Consider the following 24,315-nt stretch of genomic DNA (forward strand, 5'->3'; position numbering starts at 1 on the left):
ACGCACTGTCGTAAGACTGAGGTCGGAGCCCCTTCTGGTGTCCTGAAATTGGACCTGGAAACTTGACTTTTCCCAAACTTTACCCAATGTGGTTTTCTTTCCAGCAACAGGGGAAAATGTGGGTCATTTTGGTTTCTCCTGCGATATCCTAATACAGGGGTCTTCAAACTTGGCCCTTTGAGGACTTGTGGACTTCAACTTCCAGAATTCCTCAGCCAGGCACGTTTGCTAAAGTTCACAAGTCATAAAAGGGCCAGGTCTGAAGACCCCTGTCCTACTATTTACTGTAATTGACGATAAGGGGCCACTCAGGGCAAAGATGAAAAGGAATCCATCAATCTTAATAAAGGAAATAAAGGAGCAAATGACAGCGGAGGGAGAACAATTGTATTGTTCAGGTAGTCCTCACTTAACAACTGGTCGTCTAGCAGTCGTTCAAAGTTACCACAGACCTTCCCAGAACTATTTCTAAACTATTTTTAAAGTTCTGATGGCTGTAACCCACCCACCCCTTCCTGTGGTCATGGGATTGCATTTTGTGCGTTTGGCAACCGGACTAGTTGAACAACTGTGATGTTCATAGTTGGACTGATGCTCAGAAAATCAGGCATGGTGCTGACTTAATGACCACTACACTTCATCGTAATTCCAGGCTTAATTATGTTCGTAAGTTTGAGGATTGCCTCTATTTCCTGCAGGATATGATATTGGATTTAAATTGGAAGCCGGTTTGGATTTATCCAATGAAGAGGGAGTTAGTAATAGAACGAGAATAGATTGCAACCCTTTATAATATTCAGAATATAAATTGCCACCAGTGGAAAGGTGTCTGTGAGGAGTCTCAACCATCCAAGTCATGGTTATCCCATCTCAAAAGGTGCTTTCCAAAAGGCAACTGGATTTTCTTGTTTTGTGTGTTTTTTTCCTTGGAAACATTTCACTTGTCAGCCAAGAAATTTCAATTCAATTCTTCGGAACTGAAGGAGCTTCTTGGATGAGAAGCAAAAGGTTTTGAAGGAAAAAAAACCAGGAGTTTAGTTGCCTTTCGAACAGCACTATTGGGACTGTGGAAAGATGGAAGATAACGTACATAACTGCTAGAATTGTTTAACTGGGTGAAATGGTGTATCTTTAGATCAACCATTTTTGACTCAAAGTAACCCAAACGGTCTAACTTACAAGAAGGTGTCTAAAAGCTGGGATACGCGTGAGTGAGAAATTTGGAAGATTTTGGTTGCTTTGGTGCTGCCACACTACCATAGCAACTGCTCAGAGGTTTAGTAGACTGATGCTGCCTTAGCCATCCGTTTAGCCAGATAAACGGGTCCCTCCATCAGCTACCAAAATAGTGGTCAAGCTGGTAGGAAACCAGCAGTTTCTCACTGATATTTTGCACATCCATCATTCTGTTTTGCTGTTTGATGATGCAACAGGCGACAGGTTATTTTGTAAGTATTTTTTTAAAAAACTAGCTACTGTGTGGTAAATAAAAAAAAATATCATTGGGGATGCAAAACTTGGGACAACCAATAGATGGCGGCAGAGCTTTTTAAATATATTTTTGCTGCCATCTAGTGGTCGTCTTGGAGACTTTTAGGCCAACCTGGGGCTTTATCGTAAATTTGCAATTAATATTAATATGGTATCAGCAGGAACCAAGCTGCGCAAAGCCAGGAATTGAAATTCATTTCTCATTGGGGGAACAGACTGCCTCTCAAAGGGAACAGACCCATAGCAAGCAGTCTAACGCTTAAATGCCCGCCCTTTGGAGAGATTAACGTCAGAGAGTCTACGCATGCGCATTGTCACGAGGGTTTCCCTTGGAGGGTGAAGTCCGTCCTTCTTACCTCGGCAGATCTGGCTCGCATGCGCATTTGGATCCTGGCAGTCATTCGCGCATGCGCACCACCGTTTCCTTTAACGGCGGTAGGAAGCTTGAGGTCTGTTGGGACACACAGTAGAAACAGTTATCATTCTAGAGATAGTAAATTAGAGGTGGTGATTTCATTATCTGGACGGAAGCTTTCTGGGTTCCTTTAACGACTTTGAAATGTTTGTTTTTCTCACTGGCAGTTTACTTCAAACTTGTGTAAATTTATATATATATGTATATAGTACTTGTATACACACATACACACATATATTTATTTGTTTATTTATTTATTTATTTAGATTTATATACCACCCTTTCCCGAAGGACTCAGGGCAGTTTACAGGGTATTTAAAAGAAAATCCATACAAAAGTTAAAACAATTTAAAAAGATTAAATGAAACCCTGAGAGAAAATACAAACCCCAGTTAAAATTAAAAATTCTCAGCCTGGGTAGTCCTTGACTTATGACCACAACCGAGCCCAGAATTTATCATGCTAAGTGAGACATTTGCACCATTTTACAACTTTTCCCGCCACGGTTGTTAAGTGAATCGCTGGAGTTGTCAAATTAGCAACCCGGTTGTGAAGCGAACCTTGCTTCCCCCATTGAATTTGCTTCTCAGAAAGTCGCAAAAGGGGATCACGGGACTTTGGGGCACCGCGACCGTCATAACTGCGTGTCAGTTGCCAAGCCACCCAAATGTAAATCGCATGACCATGGCGGGGGGGGGGGGGAGGCAGGAAATGCTACAATGGTCGTAAGTTGTGAAAAATGGTCATCCGTCCCTTTTTCCAGTGCCGTTGTAACTTTGAACGGTCACTAAGTGAGCCGTCGTTAAGTCGAGGACTACCCGTACTTCGTATATAAATATGGAGAAAGAGAGCGTACGCATAAAGTGATTTTTTTTTCACCCCTTCGTTTCTACCTCCAGCGTATTGCAAACCGTTTAATTAGGATGGCGCGTTTGGCTCTTAATTGTTGCTAAGCACATTTGATTGCTAAGCACATTGATTTGTGCTTAGAGTGTAAGCCGCCCTGAGTCTTCGGAGAAGGGCGGGATCTAAATGGGATTAAAATAAAATAATAAAATAAAATAAAATAAAGTAAAATAATAAAATAAAATAAAATAAAATAAAATAAAATAAAATAAAATAAATAATAAAATAAAATAAATAAAATAAAATAATAAAATAAAATAAAATAATAAAATAATAAAATAAAATAAAATGAAATAAAATAAAATAATAAAATAAATAAATAAAATAAAATAAAATAATTAGGGGAGGGACAATTAGAAACTCGGATTCCCCTCGCCCAAGTCTCTCTTCCCGTCTCTGCCCCCTCTAGAGTTTCGTAGCTCTACGCGGCCCCGCCCGCCAGCTCTCCCTCTTCCTCCCTCTCTGCCTTCCGGTCCTGAGAGGGCTGCGCCTGCGCAGTGCCGCTTCTCCTGCAGCTGCTCGGCCGCTTCTTCCGGCCTCCCCAATCCCTGATGAGGTTCAAGCGCCGGGAGTCCCCCTCGGCTCCTTAGGCCCAGCGGGGGCTGACCCTTGACCCCGGAAGTGAACAAGGGGCCCGGGCTCCTTTGGCCCGCCGGGCGCGCAACGGGCCGGGGCCGCTGCGGATGAATGCTGGCCCCCCGTTTCCCCAGGGGAGCCCCGGGAATCGGAAGCGGACTCCCCTCCCCTCGTCCCCCGCGCCTGTAGCGGCCCAATCCTGGAAGAGGCCCCCATGGCCCAGGGGTGGAGGGGCCTCCCCCTCTAGGCAGCCTTGGGGGGCTCTGGTCACCCCTGCTGCCCCGCAGCCCCTTTGGGGGGGGCGGCCTCCCCTCCCAGCGGGATCCCCAGCCCTCGGGTGGCTACCCTTGGGTCCGCCTCGGGGCGCCCCCATGGCCTGAGGGGCGGGGCTGAAGAGGAGGAGGAGCAGCAGCAGCAGCCAGAGAGGGGGGGGCCTTTCCAGCCGCCTGCCAGCCCTGCAGGGTGGTCCCAGCCGGCTGGGGAGCCATTGGCAGCCCAGGAAGGGCCGGTGGGCTCTCCCAGCCGGGATTCCAGAGGGGCAGAGCCGGGTTCTGGATTCCCCAGCCCTTCCAGATCATGGGACTCAAGCTGCCTTAATGAAGGCCCCTGGGAGATCCAGCTGGGCAGTGGTGTTCCCTCTGGAGGAGGACGACGAGGAAGACGAAGAGGAGGAGGAGGAGGAGGAGGAGGAGGAGGAGGAGGAAGAAGAGGCGGCCCCACCGTGGATATGGGGTCTCAGGTCCTCCAGATCTTACGCCAGGGCGTCTGGGCTTCGCTGACTGGCGGCTGGTTCTTCGACCCGCATCAAAGCACTTTCTCCAACTGCTTTCACCTCTACACCTGGATCTTTCTGCTCGCCCTCCCTTTCCTGCTGTACATGGTGAGTCTGGGGGAGGTCACCAACCTGGCTAGGTTGGGAAAAATATGGGCCGGTGGGTTAACTTCAGTAGCTAATTCCCTCCTCCGCTGGTGAATTTCTGGACTCGCTTTCTGGAAGATGTGCAGGTGGTTCTCCACTTACGAACCAACGTGGAGCCCAAGGTGTCTGTTGCTAAGCGAGACATTCATTAAGCCAGCCTTGCCTCGCTTGATGGTCGTTCTTGTCGCCGTTGCTAAGGGAGTCGCCCTCAGTGGTTAAGTCAGTAAAAAAGAAAGGTTGCTAAATCAAACGTGTGTAAAGTGAGTTTTGCTCTGTTTTACGACCTTTCACGCCACCGTTGTTAAGTGAATCTGACTTCCCCGTTGACTTTGCTTGTCAGAAGGTCGCAAAAGGGGGGGAAATCACAGGACACCGGGACACTGCAAGCGTCATAAATGTCAATCAGTGGCCAAGTGTCTGAATTTTGATCACCTGACCGTGGGGATGCTGCAAGGTTCGTAAGTGTGCAAAACTGCTGTAAGTCGCTTTTTTCAATGCCGGTCACTGTTGTAAGTAGAAGACTATCTCCACTTCCTTCCTGAAATGCCTCTCCTCTCTTCGTTCGCTTCCTGTTTTTCCCCCCTTCCTTCAAGACACATAAAAATGACAGTTAGGCTCCTGTCCCGTTTTAGCCAGTGCTTGGAAAGGAGCTACTGACAGGATGCTGGTCTAATCCAGCCTAGCTTCTTGCTCTGATGGGGCAGTTTTCCAATTGATGCTGTGTAGTGGCTTACTCAACCTTTCACATGCTTTACCTATCATTTCTCCAGAGGGATTATTCGACCTCGGCACTTCCTACATAGCCAAGACAGTTCTTGGCCCTGGGAGATGATTACTCAGTTGCATTTTCTAAATGGACGCAATGCTCGGTGTTGGGTGTAGCTTCTTGGAAAAATGCAATGTGGTTGATACCTGCCATGACATGAGGGCAGCGTGGAGGGCAAGCGTCATAAATGTGAATCAGTGGCCACACTTAGCAATCCTTCAGACAGAAATAATGGCATTTACTATATATATATATATATATATATATATATATATATATATATATATATATATATATATATATGGAGGGTTACAATAGTAACAGTTTCAACGGTGGTCTATTCTGAGCCTCCTGTCTGGTTGGTGCCCGGAATGTCGGATTCCCGAAACCCATCCTGTTGAACAAGGGCAAAAATAAACTGCAGATAATTTCAGTGCATTAAGGAATCAATAAGCATGCTATAAAGATTCTGAAGGTTGGATTCTGATATCAATTAGTTGTGATGATGGTCCAGAGTTTCGCTTTCGTAGCCTGGATTAAAGCTGCATTGCTTTTCCAAAATAAGAAGCCGGAACAGGGCAATTAGAAAACTTAGGTTGAATTTCAAGACAAGCAAGACAGCAGTTGAGCACCCCGAATTGTTGGTTTTGAAAACTGGTTAATGCACATGGCTGAGTATATATAAAGTTTTCTTCCTGGGGACCCAAAGGTCAGTTCTTCCTCGCCATTCTGAAGCGGGGGCTGGATCCAACATGGGTACCTTCCAGATGCGTGGAATTCTATTCCCAGATTTCCCCAACCACCAGGACCATTGCTTGAATCGATTTACTGCAAATAAAGAGCCTTGGTGGAGCACTGGGCTAATGCCTCCTTAAGTAACACCAGCTGCCTGCAATTAGTGCAGGTTCGCGTCCCACCAGGCTCAAGGTTGACTCAGCCTTCCATCCTTCCCAGGTAGGTAAAATGAGGACCCAGATTGTTGGGGGCAATTAAGCTGACTTTGTAATAATGCCGCTTGGGGTGTGTGTGAAAGCCCTAATAAGCAGGCATATACATAGAATGAAGGCTATTGCGAAGCACATTGATTTGTGCTTCTTAGATTGTAAGCCGCCCTGAGTCTTCGGAGAAGGGCGGGATATAAATTGGATTAAAAAAATAATAATAAGTCAAGTGATGTCTGCTGATCTGGGCTAGGAAGCAGATTAGGAAAAGTTTTGGAAAAGAATCGCTCTGAAAGCGGAGTCAACATGTGGTGGTGTTATAGAGCCAGTTTGGTATAGAAGTGAAGGTGCTGACCTAGAAACCAGGAGATGGTGAGTTCTAGTTCTACCTTAGAGGAAAGCTGTCTGGGTGACTTTGGGCTAATCACCAGGAGACGGTGAGTTCTAGTCCCACCTTAGGCATGAAAGCCAGCTGGGTGACTTTGGGCCAGTCACCAGGAGACGGTGAGTTTTAGTCCCACCTTAGCCATGAAAGCCAACTGGGTGATTTTGAGGCCATCACTCTCCTTCTCACCAACCCACCTCACAGGGTTTGTGGTTGTGGGGAAAATAGGAAAAGGAAGGAGTGTTAGGTTTGCCCACTGTCTTGAGTTAAGCAGAGGCAGGGCAAACATCGAATAAATAAATAAAAATAAATCAATGGAAACATCCGGTTTTGCGGAAACAAGCCGTGGGCTGAATCTTGATAATTTAAATAGGTGAGTGAGCATGTCAAGAGTGCGAACAACGCAAGGCTCAAATCAATCTCTTCTACGTTTAAGAGAATATTTTCTTTCAAGGGAAATAGCAGTAGTCCCGTTCGAACAAAAGCATGTGGAAAGGAAAGTGTGAAACTTGTTCTCTCTTGTTCCAAAATGCAAGATGCGGAATGGTGGGTTTTAGTTACAGAAAGCCGATTTCAATTGAACGATGGGGGTGGGTGGGTGGGGAAATCCACTTCTAGATAATAAGAGGAATTGGTGGCCCAGAGGAGTGGTTAGATTCCCCTTTAGATGCAGGTTGTCCTCCACCTACAGCTACAATTGAGGCCAAAATTTCTGTCGTTAAGTGAGACGTTTGTTAAATGAGATTTCCACCCCCCATTTTATAACCTTCCTCGCCACCGTTCTTAAGTGAACCCTCACAGTTTTTAAGTTAGTAGCAAGGTTGCAAGTGAATCTGGCTTTCCTCATTGACTTCGCCTGTCCGAAGGTCGCAAAAGGGGATCACAAGATCCCGGGCACTGCAAACCGTCATAGATACGAGTCAGTTACCAAGCGTCTGAATTTGATCACGTGACCAACGGTCGTCAGCGTGAGAAACCGCTCGTAAGTCGCTTTCTTCCGTGCCTTTGCAACTTCGAATAGCCATTCAACGAATTGCTGTAAAGCGAGGACGACCTGTATTTTTAAGCCAAAACTGGACAGAGAGTTTTAAGGATTACTTTCGATTTGCATCCCTGCCCAGAAAAAGAAGTGGGATTCGGTCACCTGGATGGCGTTTTCTTCCAGCTCTGTGGCTTTTTTTTTTGAATTTTTAAAAATAACACGGCCGGCCGGCCCTTGGCGCGGCATTCGTGAAAGGATTAAAGCAGTCAAAACAAACAGCCTTTTCCCAGGAACTGAATTGGGAAGCCATGAAAAAATGTCTAGGAAATACAGCGAAAGAGAAGAGACAAGGTCAAGGCAGGAATTCCATCTCTAATCTGAAATCCAGTTTCTCCAAAGTGGCCCAGATTTTATTACAGTGTTTTTAAGAGGCATCCCTGCCTAACATTTCCTCTTAACAAAAGTCCTCGATTCGCAACCACGACTGAGGCCCCACATTTTTGTTGCTAAGCGAGACAGCTGTTAAATGAATTTGGCCCCGTTTGAAAAAAAAAAAAGCATCATTGGGACAAGTGCGTCCTCAATTTATAACGTTTTGATTAGTGACCAACGTTAAAAACAGTAGCGGAAAAGAAATGAATGTTTTTCACACTTACAGGTGTGTTTGCAGCCTCTTCCTGGTCCCGTGATCAAAATTTGGACGCGTGGCAACTGGCTTCTATTGTGTCTCAGGGTTGTGTAGTCACCTTTTGCGACCTTGCGACAAGCAAGGCCCACAAGGGGTCATGTGATCCTACATCTAACCTTCCTAGCAAGCTGCCAACAAGCGAAGTCAGGGGGGGGGGCGGGGGGGAAGCCTGATCCAGTGAACAACTGCGTGATTTACTTAGCGACCGTGGGAAAGCAAGGTTGCAAAACGGAGCCAAACTCGCTTTAGGACAATTTTGGGCTCCATTGCGACCATACGGCGAAGCCTCCCTCCCTGTACAACCCCGAGATTTTTCTGGATGTTTTTCCAGCTTCGGATTTTGGAGAGCTTTGTTTGTTTGTTTGTTTGTTTTTTGGCAGCCCACGCCTTGCGACATTGCAGCCCAGTGTGTAGCTGGCGTCGGCAGCACCGCGTCACTCACACACCTATTTTAGGGTAAGAGCTGCGAAAGATGCAGAGATACACTTCACCTCCTGTCTCTCCAGTGGGAAGACTCAAATCCTCCGTTGGAGCTCTTCTCCCACGTCCCGTCTAGCCCTGGTCCTTACTTTTTATTTATTTTATTTTTATTTTAATCCCATTTATATCCCGCCCTTCTTCGAAGACTCAGGGCGGCTTACAATTTAAGCACAAATCAATGTGCTTAGCAATAGCTTTCATTCTATGTAGACCAGGGGTCTTCACGCTTGGCCCTTTTATGATTTGTGCACTTCAACTCCCAGGATTCCTCAGCCAGGCAGTGCCTGGCTGAGGAATTCTGGGAGTTGAAGTCCACAAGCAAGGGTCTTCATACTTGGCCCCTTTATAACTTGTGGACTTCAACTCCCAGGATTCCTCAGCCAGGCACATGGAGGCAGACTAGAATACAGTTTAACAGAGCTGAAAGGGACCTTGGAGGTCTTCTAGTCCAACCCCATGCTCAGGCAGGAGCCCCTATCCTATTTCTTCTTGAAAACCTCCAGTGATGGAGCACCCACAACTTCTGGAGGCAGGTTCTTCCACTGGTTAATTGTCCTCACTGTCCGAAAGTTTCTCTTTATTTATTTATTTATTTATTTGATTTATATACCGCCCTTCTCCCGAAGGACTCAGGGCGGTATATAAATAGTTCCAGGTTGCTTCTCTCCTTGATTAGTTTCCCTCCGTTGTTTCTTGTCTTGCCTTCTGAGGCTTTGGAGAATAATTTGACCCCCTCTTCTTTGGGGCAGCCCCTCAAATATTGGAAGACTGCTATCTTATCATCGAGTCCCCAACAGAAGCCAACATTCCTGCTCAGTTGGCTGTCACCCCTAAATAGCTACACAAAACTATTAATTCCCAAACCTGAATAAATTACCCCAAATTGGCCGAAAGAAGTTGTTCTCTTGGCTACCGACACACAACCTCTTTATCCTTCACAACAGGGACATTTAAATGGACTTAAAGGTTGCCACGCGCACTAAAATGTGTCTGAAAAATCTCCCTAAGGTGTCCCGTTCAGGCAAAAATCAAGGAAATTGTCAGTGACGGTGTGGCTGCAGTGTGTGGCAAGCGCTCTGTCTCCTGGGATCCACCCGATCCCCTTTCGCCTCCCCTTCGAATAAGCAAGAGTCAGTGGGGAGGCCGGGTTCCCTTTGCAACTGTGTGTGACTCGCTCAAGAAATGCCGCGTCGTAAAATGAGCCGAAGCTCACTTTAACAACGCTCTCGCTTAGCGGTGGAAATTTGGGGCTCGGGTGTGGTCGTAAGCCGAGGACTCCCGGATCCGGCTTCAGACAGCGACTCAGTGCTGGGCCGACTCGGTTTGAATGCAGACAACCGGACGGGCATCGTTTTTCTCACACGTCTCCCAGTCCGGCGTCACGGACACAGGTTGAAGGAGGTCGTGTTTGCTGGATGTGAGACACACACACACACACACACACACCCCATATTCACTTTGTGACCTTCTCCTTTGGCAGGTGATGCCCCCCAGCATCATGGTGGCGGGAATTTACTGTACAGTGGTGGCCGTCTTCTTCACTACGGTCAAAACCGTCAACTATCGTCTCCACACCATGTTTGACCAAGGGGAGATCGTGGAAAGAAACTCGGTCCTGGTGGAATCTGGCAAGGCCGAAGAGAGAGACGCAGCGGACGATGACAATTTGACCAGGTGAGCGAAAGGCAGCAAGGACAGGCAAGTCCTCGGCTTACGACGCTCCGTGTAGTGGCTGATGGGACAGCTGGCCGGAAAGAACAGGAGCCATTCAAATGCGCGAATAGCGGTAGGGATGCCTCTTACGCAGGCAGTCCTCGGCTTACAACAGAGCATTTAGTGACCGTTCGAAGTTACAACAGGGTTGCGGTGGGGGGGAGGAGAAGTGACCTACGGCCCTTTTTCACACTTAACGACCGTTGCGGCCTCCTCACGGTCAGGGGTTCAAGATTCGGACGCTTGGCAACTGACTCGTCTTTATGACGGTGGCAGTGTCTCCCAGCGGTCACATGATCCCCTTTGGCGATCTTCTGACCGGCCAAGTCAGTGGGGAAGCCGGATTCGCTTAGCGACCGTGTGACTAATTTATCCACTGCTGTGGTTCACTTAACAACTGAGGCAAGAAAGGTCGTAAGGTGGGGCAAGTGTCCCATCACTTAACAGACATCTCGCTTAGCAACAGAAACGTTGGGCTCAATTGCGGTCGTAAGTCGAGGACCGCCCGCGTGAGGCTAAAGGTCGGCAGCCAAGGAAGGATAGAAGAACAGCCATCCCAAGCTTTAGGGATGAACAAAGGGCTCCTAAGGGCCTGAATAGCCAGAATTACTTGCAGGATTTCGGTCTGGCTAGTCTAGAGAAAAGAAGGACATGGGGGGACATGATAGCAGTCTTCCAGTATTGGAGGGGCTGCCACAAAGAAGTGGGGGGGGTATCAAGCTATTTTCCAAAGCACCAGAAGGCAAGACAAGAAACAACGGATGGAAACTAATCAAGGAGAGAAGCAACCTGGAATTAAGGAGAAGCTTCCTAAGAGTGAGGACAATTAACCAGTGGAACAGCTTGCCACCAGAAGTTGTGGGTGCTCCATCACTGGAAGGTTTTAAGAAGAGACTGGACAGCCACTTGTCTGAAATGGTATAGGGTTTCCTGCCTGAGCAGGGGGTTGGACTAGAAGACCTCCAAGGTCCCTTCCAACTCTGGTATCCTTCCTTCCTTCCTTCCTTCCTTCCTTCCTTCCTTCCTTCCTTCCTTCCTTCCTTCCTTCCTTCCTTCCTTCCTTCCTTCCTTATCATTGCAAGCTTTTAAGAAGAGTCTGGACAGCCATTTGTCTGAAACGGTTACAGGGTCTCCTTCTCAAGCAGGGGGTTGGACTAGATGACCTCCAAGGTCCCCTTCCAGCTCTGGTATCCTTCCTTCCTTCCTTCCTTCCTTCCTTCCTTCCTTCCTTCCTTCCTTCCTTCCTTCCTTCCTTCCTTCCTTCCTTCCCCATCACTGGAAGCTTTTAAGAAGAGTCTGGACAGCCATTTGTCTGAAACGGGTACAGGGTCTCCTTCTGGAGCAGGGGGTTGGACTAGAAGACCTCCAAGGTCCCCTTCCAGCTCTGTTCTGATGGCTTGATCTCCTCTTTTTCCCTGTAGGGATCCCGGAGGAGTCGAGATGACGGTTTTCCGCAAAGTAAGCTCCACTCCGCCGGTGAGGTGCAGTTCGCAGCATTCCGTCTTTGGCTTCAACCAAGTCATGGTAAGGGGGGAGAAAATTCGGGTCGAATGGCCCAGCCTTCCCCGCAGTCCTGCAGACGTCCCGCCCTATAAACATCTCCAATTAAATAAATTAAATAAATACATTTCGCTGCTCTTCAGCACACTTCGGTTCTACAGATAGTCTTCAACATACGGCCACAGTTGACCCCCAAAATTCAAGTGAGACATTTGCTAACTGAGCTTTGCCCCCATTTTTACGACCTTCCTCGCCAGGGTCGTTAAGGGAATCACCGCATTTATTAAGTTAGGAACACCGTCGTTAAGCGAATCTGGCTTCCCCATGGCTTGTCAGAAGGTCGCAAAAGGGGAATCACACACACACCCTTTCTGGGACACTGTGACCGTCATAAATATGAGTCAATTGCCCGGCATCTGAATTTTGCTCACGACGGTGTGGATGCTGCAGCGGTCGTAAAGATGAGCCGGTTGTCAAGAATCCGATTTTTGACCCCGCGGCCGTGCGGATACTGCAACGGTCGCGGGTGGGAAAAACGGTCACAAGTCACATATTTTTCAGCGTCGTAACTTTGAACAGTCGCGAAACGGGCTGTGATAAATCGAACGCCACCTCCGCCGTAGTAGAAATCAGTTGTAGATTTGGGTCCCGTAATAATTATTCCTCGGCAAGAGTATTTGTGCCTCAGGTTGAACTGTGGGGTCAGCTTGATCTCTTGAGATTCGTTAATGTCCACGGTTTAAGGCAGCCGCCCCCAAGCTTTATGGCACCAGGGACTGGCTGGGTTTTTTTTTGGAAGGCAGTTTTTCCCCAGACTGGGCGGAGGGAGCAGGTAAACCTAGATTCCTCCTAGGTGCAATTTACAGTAGGTTTCCCATGAGAATCTAATGCCTGATGATCAGAGGTAGAAGTGAAATGATGATGCTATTTGTGAAGGGGATTGCAAATACAGACGAGGTTTCGCTCACTCGCTTGGCCCTCACTTCCAGCTGTACGGCCCAGTTCCTAACTGGCCACAGACTTGTCTGTGACCCGGGGGTTGGGGACCCTTGGTTAAGGGGGTTTGCATGTTGTACGAACGAAACTCTTGGGGGGGTTGGACTAGATGACCTACAAGGTCCCTTCCAACCTATTCTATTTTATTCTGCTCTATTCTATTCATTATTCATTATTCTTATTCTTATTCTATTCTATTTTATTCATATTCCATTCTTTTAAATTCTATTCCATTCTATTCCATTCCATTCTATTCTATTCTATTCTATTCTATTCTATTCTATTCTATTCTATTCTATTCTAGTCTAGTCTAGTCTAGTCTAGTCTAGTCTAGTCTAGTCTATTCTGTCCCGTTCTGTTCCATTCCATTCCATTCCATTCCATTCCATTCCATTCTCCCTTAATTCTATTGTATTCTATTCTATTCTGTTCTGTTCTGTTCTTTCCATATTCTATCCCGTCCCGTCCCGTCCCGTTCTATTCTATTCTCCCTTAATTCTATTCTATTCTTTCCATATCCCATCCCATCCCATTCTGTTCTGTTCTGTTCTTCATAAACTTGGCTTTTCTGAAGTGACATTAAACCTGGATGCAGAGTATTCAAAGATCTTATTTATGCGTCAAAAAGCTCACTGCTCAAGAAAAAAACAAACCACCTGGAGGCACTCATTTGGGAAGGGCAGTAGAGAAATTTAATAAAGCAATAAAACAAATGAAAAGAAATAAATAAATGTAACAAGCTCCTCCCTTCTTCTAGGGGACTTTGGTTCTGCCCAGCTTGTGCTATTTTGCGAGCTATTTTGCAACAGGCTGTGTAGGTTCCCGGATATCCGTCCATGACAGCTTTAAAACCGGTGGACTTCAACTCCCAGAATTCCCCCACCCATAACGGCTAGCTGGGGCATTCTGGGAGTTGCAGCCCAGCAATCTTAAAGTTGCCTAGGCTGGCCGTCCTTCTGTAGATGACAATCTAAAAATAAATGAATAAAAAAATAAAAAAATAGGAACAGCACATGGGTCTTTCTGTGGGGACGTTTCCCCACCTTTCCATCTCCATAGATATTCTTTGGCAGGGCAAAGCAGTTGAGGTCTGATCCGTTGCTCTTTTTTGTGTCTCTTAGGATCTGCTGCCCCACTTGGAAGATGGAGGAGCCATCCGAGGTAAGCCGTGGAGAAAGGCAGGGGCCACAATGCCACCCCTCCCCCTCGGTTGTTGTCGTTGTTAGCTGCGAAGTCGTGTCCGACCCATCGTGACCCGATGGACAATGTTCCTCCAGGCCTTCCTGTCCTCCACCATCTTCTGGAGTCTATTAAGGCTCACGCCTCCTGCTTCAGGGACTCCATCCAGCCACCTCCTTCTCTGTCGTCCCCTTCTTCTCTTGCCCTCAACCTTTCCCAGCATGAGGCTCTTCTCCAGTGAGTCCTTCCTTCTCATTAGGTGGCCAAAGGATTTGAGTTTCAGCTTCAGGATCTGGCCTTCTAAAGAGCAGTCAGGGTTGATCTCCTCTAGGACTGACCGGTTTGATCGCCTTGCAGTCCAAGGGACTCGCAGGAGTCTTCTCCAGCACCAGAGTTCAAAGGCCTCGATTCTTTGGCGCTCAGCTTTTTTTATGGTCCAGCTTTCATAGCCGTACATTGCAACTGGGAAGACCATAGCCTTGACTATACGCACTTTTGTTGACAGGGTGATGTCTCTGCTTTTTAATGTGTTGCCTAGATTTGTCATGGCTTTCCTCCCCAGGAGCAAGCGTCTTTTAATTTCTTGGCTGCAGTCCCCGTCTGCGGTGATCTTGGAGCCCAGGAAAATAAAATCTGTCACTACCTCCATTTCTTCCCTATCTATTTGCCAGGAATTGAGAGGGTCGGATGCCATGATCTTGGTTTTCTTAATGTTAAGTTTCAACCCAGGTTTTGCACTCTCCTTCTTCACCTGCAACAAGAGGCTCTTTAGTTCCTCTTCACTTTCTGCCATTAGACCCCCTCGGTTGAGCCTGGGTGAAACCAGATAGGAAGGGAGCTGTAAAAAAACACAACGAGGCCCACCCACTACAAGCCTTTGCGGGATGCTGACTTGCATTCCAGGACAGGTAGAGTTACCTGTGCCTCCGGCCCCCACCCCACTGCCATTTCCAGACGGATCCTCCCTGTTGTCCTTATGACGTACGGCCGCAGCTCAGCCCAAAATTTCCATTGCCAAGCAAAACAGTCGGTGAATGGGTTTTGCCCCGTTTTATGACCTTTTTCCCCGCCATGTCTTGTTAAGCGAGTCACGGCCGTTGTTCGGTGAATCCAGCAGTCGTCAAACGAATCTGGCTTTCGCCATTGACTTTGCTTTCGGAAGCCCGGCTGGCAAGGTTGCAAACGGAGATAAAACACGACCCTGGGACACTTGCCACCGTTAGGAATACAGGGAGTCCTCGTCTTACGACCGAAATCGAGCCATAATTTTAACAACTGGGCCAAAAAAAAAGGTGGTCAAATCGGGGGTAACTCGCTTAACGACCGCCTGGCTTAGCAATGGATGTTCAATGGGGCCCAGTTGAGTAGGGGAGATAGAGGAAGAACGGAGAGCGACGAAGTCTTCATCCAGGTCTTTTCCCGCAGACATCAAGGAGCTTGTCCGGGAGCAGGGAAGCAACAACGTCATCGTGACAGCCGCTGACCGAGACATGCTTCAGAACTGCTCCCCAGAGAGTCAGGGTGAGTTCTCACGTCTTGGAGGCAGGTTTGAAAAAGGAAGGAGCATGGGCAAGGTGGGAAAAATGGCTCAAAAGATAAAGGAGAGCCAGTTTGGTCTAGCGGTGAATTCACTAGGAGACCAGAAACCAGGAGATGGGGAATTCTAGTCCCGCCTTAGCCATGAAAATCAGTTGGGTGACTTTGGGCCAGTCACCGGGAGACGGGGAGTTCTAGTCCCGCCTTAGCCGTGAAAATCCGTTGGGTGACTTGGGGCCAATCACCGGGAGACGGGGAGTTCTAGTCCCACCTTAGCTGTGAAAATCAGTTGGGTGACTTTGGGCCAATCACCGGGAGATGGGGAGTTCTAGTCCCGCCTTTGGCATGAAAGATGGCAGGGTGATTTTGCACTCCCAGCCCAACCCACCTCACAGGGCTGTTGTGGGGAAAACAGGAGGAGAAAGGACTATTCGGGTACGTTTGGTCTTAGTTGCATAAAACTAACGAAGGGAGGATCAAAACCAAATAAATACAGTTGGCTTCTCCCACTCCTATGCTGGATTTCCCCGACTGGGTCCACCTTCACAAAGGCCATTTTTTGGGGGGGAAGGGGGGAAACAGGACCCTAAGTGTGTCTTCTCTCTCTAGCTGAACCTCCGGCACCCTGTGCAGACTCGGAAGGCCCGAAGATTCCCAAAGGGGACCCCCCCTCCAGCCTCAGGAAGCAGCCCCCGTCTCTCCCCGTCCAGACCTCCATGCAGAGCACGGATTCCTCCGAACAGTCCCCCCCGGGCAGGGAAGGGGCAGGGGCTCCACCCTGGAGCCCCAGCGAGTCGGAGAGCGGGGGGGACACGCCGCTGAGCCCTCTCCTGAAGGGCAGCTTAAGCCAGGAGCTCAGCCACAGCTTCCTCAGCCTGGCCCTGCCGGAGTCCAGCATCCACAGCCGGCGGGAGAAGCACCACTCCGGCGCAGAGTACCAGCCTCTGGAGATTCGCCCCGACGGCCCCCGCAAGGCCGGCTCGTCGGACAGCTGCTTCAGCGGCACCGACAAGGAGACCCCCAGCACTCTGAGCAGCTACCGCAGCGAGAAAACCAACTCCACCCACTTGGACAGCCCCTCTTTGGGCGCCGGGCCCGAAGAGGGGGTCCCAGGAGAGCAGGAGGAGGAGGAGACCGGGCCTTCCTCGCCTGCCCCGGCCGACGGGGGCAGCGACACGGACGCCCTGTCCGACAGCGAGCTGCTTCGCTCGCCCGAGCTGGCTTTCCTGGGGGAGTTGAGCTTTGACACCCAGAACACCTTTAACTCCCTGGAGACGGTCAAGGGGGACGGCGAGGCATGGGGCGCCCCCAAGCCGGAGCAAGTGGTCCGGCCGAAGGATTTGGGGCCGAAGGGCCGGCCTCGCCTCTCTCGGAAGCACGGCAGCAGCTACCTGCCCATGCGCACCCTCCTGGACAGCAAGGCCTACACCGAAGGCTTCTTTGCCGACGAAGACTCCAGCGACTGCAGTGATCTCAGCCGGGCCTCCAGTTTGCACTCGCAACACAACTACAGCTCGGACAGCTCTTCCAGCACCTCCTGCTACTCCCCCGAGGGCCACGCCCCACCCCGGCACGGCCGGCACGGCGTCCCCTTGGCCGAGGCCAAGCCTCCGCCGGATAGCTCTACGCTGCCCCCCAAGCCCTCTCATTACGCCCAGCGCAGCGGGAGCACCACCAGTGCCAAGACCCACGCCCGGGTGCTCAGCATGGACGGCGGCAGCCAGCTGGCCGAAGGGAAGCCTCCGGGCGCTCTGACCGTCTCCAAGTCAGACCTGGAGTCCCACGGGGGAAAGCTGGCCGGCGAGCAGGAGCTGGGCAGCACCGTGCGCAGCCAGTCGGCCAACCAGCCCGGCTGGCGGGGGGAGCTGCAGGCCGAGGGAGCCATCGGAGGAGGTAAGGCTCCGAAACGGGATTGCGCTCCTGGCAAAGGAGATGGTAGCTCAGGGGTTGAAATGGGGGGGGCCTTGGGGTGAGGGTCTGAATTTGGCCTGTTTTCCTGCAAACGTTTCGGTCCCCAAGTACATCGGAAGATCGGCAGGGCTGGAAGGAAGTGGGGTTCGGAGGGAGGAGGAGGAAGTGGGGTTTGGAGGGAGGAGGAGGAGGAAGGGTTTGGAAGGAGGAAGAGGAGGAGATGGATCAATGCTGGAAGGAAGTGGGGTTTGTTTATTTACTAGCAGTTTGCCCTACCGGTGTTGGTAAGCCTCTTCTTGTTGGTTCCTTGATCAGCCTGTTATTTAACCTTCCATTGTTGGTCTGAGCTGGGAGTTCCTTGCTTGGAACAGTCTTTCTTTCTTTCTTTCTTTCTTTCTTTCTTTCTTTCTTTCTTTCTTTCTTTCTTTCTTTCTTTCTTTCTTTCTTTCTTTCTTCTTTCTTTCTTTCTTTCTTTCTTTCTTTCTTTCTTTCTTTCTTCATTCTTCATTCTTGATCTTATGCTAACGTTGGCGTGAATCTCTACTCACTGGAGTGTTGATTGCTGGCGAGGACCACAACCCTGATGAGGTTACCTAGTTTGGTAACGAAACGTCTGCCAGAAAAACTACCCAGCTCAGAGAGCCCCACCCCCCCAGCAAGCCCAGGGCGTGAAGCTCAGCTGCTCGGGGCAGCCCGCTTGCGCCAGCTGTGCCCACCCTTCGCACCCACGCGGGCTTTGCCTTTTCTCTTGCCAGCTGCCGCCGGGGAGGAGCTGCCCAAGTCGGAGCAGTCTAGCAACATCAAGCGGGTGCAGGCGATGCGCCGGAGGCACAACGCGGGCAGCAACCCCACCCCTCCCTCGTCCGTGATGGGGTCTCCCCCGAGGTAAGACCCTCTGCGAATGGCTTTTTGCACCATCACCGTCCCCCACCGCGGCAGCTGCCGCGGTCCGGCTTTTCTCACCCCCCCCTCCTCCTTTCCGCAGTTTGCAGGACCTCCAGCGGGGCCGAGCCTCCTCCCACTCCCGGGCGCTGACTCTGCCCTCGGCCCTCCAGTTTGCCAGCTCGCTTCTGCTGCCCCGCGGCGCCATCCACGAAGCCTGCAACTTCGACGACACTTCCGACGGAGCCGTCCACTACTTCTACGACGAGAGCGGTAGGGCGGGCGGGAAGAGGGACCTTTGCAAGCGCCCTTGACTTCTCCAAATTGGGCGACTTGGAAAAGACTTGAAAAGGCCTGGCTGGCCGGGGAATTCTGGGAGGGGAAGTCCTCAGGCCTCTTCAAGATACCCAGTTTGGAGACAACCCCACCCCCACCCAGCCCGGACTAGACGTGCCCCGGTTCCTACTTTAGCCTCCGGACTCCTTAGCGTCATAAAAAGAGGCCCGGCGTTTTCTCTGCCCAAAGGGGAGAATGCTTGCAGTTGGAAGTCTCCCCGAGATGCTTTTTTGAGGAGGCAACTGGACTTGCTTGTTTTTCTTGGAAGGCGTTTCGCTTCTCCTCCCAGAAGCTTCTTCGGCTCTGACCGGATGATGGGGAGTGGAAGGATTTATGCTCCTTGTAGACAGTTGGTCATTTGCCTTCTTTTAGAGCAGGGGGTCTTCAAACGTGGCCCTTTTATGACTTGTGGACTTCAACTCCCAGAATTCCTCAGCCAGGTACGCTGGCTGAGGAACTGTGGGAGTTGAAGTCCACAAGCAGGGGTCTTCAAACCGGGCCCTTTTATGACTTGTGGACTTCAACTCCCAGAATTCCTCAGCCAGGTACGCTGGCTGAGGAACTCTGGGAGTTGAAGTCCACAAGCAGGGGTCTTCAAACCGGGCCCTTTTATGACTTGTGGACTTCAACTCCCAGAATTCCTCAGCCAGGTAAGCTGGATGAGGAACTCTGGGAGTTGAAGTCCACAAGCAGGGGTCTTCAAACCGGGCCCTTTTATGACTTGTGGACTTCAACTCCCAGAATTCCTCAGCCAGGTACGCTGGATGAGGAACTCTGGGAGTTGAAGTCCACAAGCAGGGGTCTTCAAACCGGGCCCTTTTATGACTTGTGGACTTCAACTCCCAGAATTCCTCAGCCAGGTACGCTGGATGAGGAACTCTGGGAGTTGAAGTCCACAAGCAGGGGTCTTCAAACCGGGCCCTTTTATGACTTGTGGACTTCAACTCCCAGAATTCCTCAGCCAGGTACGCTGGATGAGGAACTCTGGGAGTTGAAGTCCACAAGCAGGGGTCTTCAAACCGGGCCCTTTTATGACTTGTGGACTTCAACTCCCAGAATTCCTCAGCCAGGCACGCGTGCCTGGCTGAGGAATTCTGGGAGTTGAAGTCCACAAGTCATAAAAGGGCCCGGTTTGAAGACCCCTGTTTTAGAGAGTCGTTGAGGTCCCTTGGAGGTTTTCCTGTGTCCTCAAGGTCACCTGAGTGGTGCAAATGGGTGTGGAATACACTGTCCTTTCAGCAGTTCCAAGAAGGCTCCACACCCATTTGCACCACACAGGTAAACCTCCAAGTGGCCTCAGCGACTCTCTAAAAGAAGGCAAACGACCAGCGCTCTGCAAGGAGTATAAATCCTTCCATTCCCCACCATCCAGTCGGAGCAGAAGAAGCTTCTTGGAGGAGAACTGAAACGTCTTCAAAGAAAAAAAAACAAGATAATCCGGTCCAGTTGCCTCCTCAAAAAGCATCGTTGGGACAACCAGAACCTGGAGGATGGAGAATCTCCACTGACAGTAGGAAGTTTCCAAACGTGGTCCACTTTTCTCTCCCTTTCTGCCCAGGAGTCCGACGTTCCTACACTTTTGGGCTTGCCGGAGGCGGTTACGAGAATCCGGTGAGCCAGCAAGCAGGCATGGAACACGCCAACAACAGCGGCTGGTGAGTCTCTCTTTCAGTGGCCAAAATGTTCCTCCGGGTGGTTCTTGGCATAAACTTACAGGCAGACCTCGACTTCCAAGCACACTTGAGCCCAAAATTTGGCTGCTAAGCGAGACATTGACATGTCTGAGACGGTATAGGTTCTCCTGCTTGAGCAAGGGGCTGGACTAGAAGACCTCTAAGGTCCCTTCCAGCTTCTATTCTATTCTATTCTATTCTATTCTATTCTATTCTATTCTATTCTATTTCTATTTCTATTTCTATTTCTATGTCATTTCTTACTGTATTCTATTCTATTCCATTCCATTCCATATTTCTCTATTCTATTCCTATTCTATTCTGTTTTGTTCTGTTCTATTCCATTCTATTCCGTTCCGTTCCATTCTGTTCCATTCCATTCCATTCCATTTTTATTCTATTCTATTCTATTCTATTCTATTCTATTCTATTCTATTCTATTCTATTCTATTCTATTCTATTCTATTCTATTCTATTCTATTCTATTCTATTCTATTCTAAAGGGCCATGTTTGAAGAGCCCTGGCTTAAGTGATCGATCCTCCATCGATCCTCCATCTGTCGTAGGAGAACTTGCTGGTGTCAGAAGGTGTCCCAGCAATAAAAAAGGAGGATGGTTTAGTCAGGCCGCTGTCCAACGGGGAGAGTTCTGTTGCTAATTGTCTCCTCGCTCTGTGTTTGCCTTGGCAGGGAGAGACACTCGCATTCCTCCAGTTTCAACTCCACAGAAGTTCCCGAAGGGACCCCGGCCCTCTCCTTGCTGCAGCCGCGGCCTGTGGCCCTCCAGGGTATGCAGGTGCGCCGTGTGCCCCTGGAGATCCCGGAGGTGAGTGGCTGAGCAGGTGTGGTTGAGACGCCTTCAGGCGCGGCTCGTAAAGGGTCTGTGGAGATTCTCCATCGTCCAGGCCATGGCTGTCCCAGCTTGGCTCTTCAGGAAAGAAATACGATCCTCCTCCTCCTCCTCCTGCTCCTCCTCTTCCTCCAACTCCCCTCCCTTCTAGCACTGATGATGTTGCCTAGTTGGGTAATGAAACGTCTCCAAGAAAACCAAGCTCAGAGAGCACCAAGGACCCCACAGTTATTCATCCTCCTCCTCCTCCTGACACCATTCCCTTCTAGCACTGATGATGTTACCTAGTTGGGTCATGAAACGTCTGCAAGAAAACCACCAAGCTCAGAGAGCACCAAGGACCCCACAGTCGTTCTCCTCCTCCTCCTCCTCTCAACTCTATTCCCTCCTAACACTGATGATGTTGCCTAGTTGGGTCATGAAATGTCTCCAAGAAAACAACCAAGCTCAGAGAGCACCAAGGACCCCACAGTCGTCGTCATCCTCTTCTTCCTCCTCTCCTCCTCCTCCCGACTCCATTTCCTTTTAGCACTGATGATGTTACCTAGTTGGGTCATGAAACGTCTGCAAGAAAACCAACAAGCTCAGAGAGCACTGAGGACCCCACAGTCGTTCTCCTCCTCCTCCTCCTCCTCCTCCTCCTCCTCCTCCTCCTCCTCCTCCTCCTCCTCCTCCTCCTCTCAACTCCATTCCCTCCTAACACTGATGATGTTGCCTAGTTGGGTCATGAAACGTCTGCAAGAAAACCACCCAGCTCAGAGAGCACCAAAGGCCTATCAGAAGCACCTTTGGAATGAACAAAGGAGAATATTTGTCGCTCAGGGTTGACACGAGTGTCCTTGCCGCTCTCTGAGCTGGGTGGTTTTCTTACAGACATTTCATTACCCAAATTAGGTAACATCCACAGGTGCTGGCGTTTCTGGCTGGGGAACTCTGGGAGTTGAAATCCACACATCGGAAAGTTGCCGAGGTTGAGAAACGCCGGTTTCTACTTTCCACTGTGGTGAGGAAGTGAAGTGGAATAGCAACGTTTTGGGTTGTTTGGTTGTTTCCCCCCCCCCCCATTTTTCCAGTTTGATCTTCTGGACCAAGAATCCCTGCACGAATCCCAGGAAAACACCTTAATGATCGAGGACAAGTGTCACCCTCGACAATACTACAAGTTTTGGCTTCTTCCCGGGCACTGGATGCGAGTTCGCTACGACCGGTTGGCGCTGCTGGCTCTTTTGGATCGGTGAGCGCCCAATTTGCAGGCTTTTCTGAGCTGTCTTGGGGAGGAGGCATCTTTTAACACAAAAAGCGTGAGACAAACACACACACACACAAACACACACGCCTTCTAGACTGGCAAAAGAGCTGGCTGGCACCTTCTCACTTTGCGTCACCCTTGCAGTCCCAAATAGACCCCCAAAATTCTGCTTAATTCTTTTTTTTTAAATACATTTTATTGATTTTTTTAAATATAAACACCTGGTAAACTGTGTTTTTCTGGCTTTATATTTACAAAGTAATCCCTAACGGTTAGTTTCTATATTCCAAAAGCCACGCCTTAAATTAACACAGTTCTTATTAATTTGATTTGGCAACAAGTCCACAAAAGTCGTCAAAAGGGCCACGTTTGAAGAACCCTGGCCGAAAGTAAACTCATTTATTGATCGGTTAAATTTATCTGCTGTCGTTATCTCGCAGTTCACTTAGTGACTGTTCGAAGTTACGACGGCCCTGTAAAGTTCCTGCTCAACGGTCGCTTTTAAGAAGGGGAAAACCCGAAGAAACGCAAGGGATGAAATACAGATTGTCCTCCATGTGGAAGTAGCTAAATTTTCAGTAGACCTCCCCAGAAGTAATTAACAATCTGAATTTTAAGATTTCAATCTTTCTGCTCCCCCCCCCCGTCCCCCTCAGTCACTTGATTGCATTTTGGGCGCCTGATGACACGCGCACACACACACACGCACCCCTATATTTACGGCTGTCGGCAGCATCCGTTATTACAGTCGCTGCCTCCTGCAGTCATGTATCCCACGATCACATCATCAAAATCCAAAGGTTTGGCAAGTGACTCCCATTGATAACGGTTGCCGGATCCTCTGTGTGTGTGTGTGTGTGTGTGTGTGTGTGTGTGACGTGATACCCCCTTGTGCGACCTTCCGACGAGCAAAGGGAACGAGGCAGCCAGATTTCCCGTCACAAACCCCCAACGTTGCTAACTTAGCAAACCGCAGTGACTTCCCTTAACAACCGTGGCCGGGAACGAGGCCCAAGCTTGCTTAATGAATATCTCGCTTCTCGATGGAAATTGCGGTCGTATGTCGAGGACTAGCGGTGTCTCCTTCTCTCCCCCCACCCCAGGAATCGTCAAGTAGCCGAGAACGTCTTCGTGGTGTTTTTGGTAACCCTGGTGGCTTTTCTGGGCTATCTCCTCATGCTCCAGGGCTTCTTCCGGGACATCTGGGTCTTCCAGTTTTGCCTCGTCATCGCCAGCTGCCAGTACTCTCTGCTCAAGGTGAGACAAAGGCAACACACACACAAACACACACACACACACACACCGCAAACCTCTGGCCGAGTCGAGAGTTTCTGTTCCAGAATCCCCACAACACACTAGATTAAAGGTCTTCAAACTTGGCAATTTTCAGACTTGTGGACTTCAACTCCCAGAATTCCTCAGCCAGACAGCCCTGGCTGGCTGAGGAATTCTGGGAGTTGAAGTCCACAAGTCATAAAAGGGCCAGGTTGGAAGACCCCTGCCTCTAAGGCCTTCTCTATACCAGTGTTTCTCAACTTCAACCGCTTCGAAACGTGTGGACTTCAACTCCCAGAATTCCCGGAGCAACTATGCTGGTTCTCCATGCTGGCTGGGGAATTCTGGGAGTTGAAGTCCAGTTTTTTTTTTTGTTCTTTGTTGTTTTTTTTTTTGAAGTGGTCGAGGTTGAGAAAAGACTGTGCTGTTAGCCTTTCCTTGAACATCGGCGCTAGGAAGTCTCACCTTAGAGCTGCAAGAAAATCTAATTTATAATTCTGTGTGGGACTGAATTCTCCACCTGCGCTACAGGAGCCAGGGAATCATCGGCAACAAAGGACTAACCCAATTTTTCTCTTTTATTCCGTTTTTTTCCCTCAGAGCGTCCAGCCAGATGCTGCTTCTCCCATGCATGTGAGTCTTTGGCTACGAGAAATCTTAACGGAGG

General features: G+C 49.5%; 1 protein-coding gene across 2 annotated transcripts in view; it reads left to right on the forward strand.

Annotated features, from left to right (window-relative positions):
• Window positions 1–3,350: 3,350 nt before the first annotated feature.
• Window positions 3,351–24,315, forward strand: part of PCNX3 (pecanex 3) — a 44,117-nt gene continuing 23,152 nt past the window's right edge. For both annotated transcript variants that reach the window (XM_083374159.1, XM_083374160.1), the window contains exons 1-13: window positions 3,351–4,268; window positions 10,030–10,223; window positions 11,684–11,786; window positions 13,880–13,919; window positions 15,363–15,458; window positions 16,083–17,366; window positions 18,140–18,269; window positions 18,370–18,539; window positions 20,161–20,257; window positions 20,965–21,100; window positions 22,198–22,358; window positions 23,477–23,630; window positions 24,249–24,281. In XM_083374159.1, coding sequence (XP_083230285.1) covers window positions 4,116–4,268; window positions 10,030–10,223; window positions 11,684–11,786; window positions 13,880–13,919; window positions 15,363–15,458; window positions 16,083–17,366; window positions 18,140–18,269; window positions 18,370–18,539; window positions 20,161–20,257; window positions 20,965–21,100; window positions 22,198–22,358; window positions 23,477–23,630; window positions 24,249–24,281 — 2,751 coding nt within the window. In that variant the 5' untranslated portion in view covers window positions 3,351–4,115. The remainder of the gene's footprint in view (window positions 4,269–10,029; window positions 10,224–11,683; window positions 11,787–13,879; window positions 13,920–15,362; window positions 15,459–16,082; window positions 17,367–18,139; window positions 18,270–18,369; window positions 18,540–20,160; window positions 20,258–20,964; window positions 21,101–22,197; window positions 22,359–23,476; window positions 23,631–24,248; window positions 24,282–24,315) is intronic.

Source organism: Vipera ursinii, assembly GCF_947247035.1.
Source record: "Vipera ursinii genome assembly, chromosome: 15".
Taxonomy (NCBI): Eukaryota; Metazoa; Chordata; class Lepidosauria; order Squamata; family Viperidae; genus Vipera; species Vipera ursinii.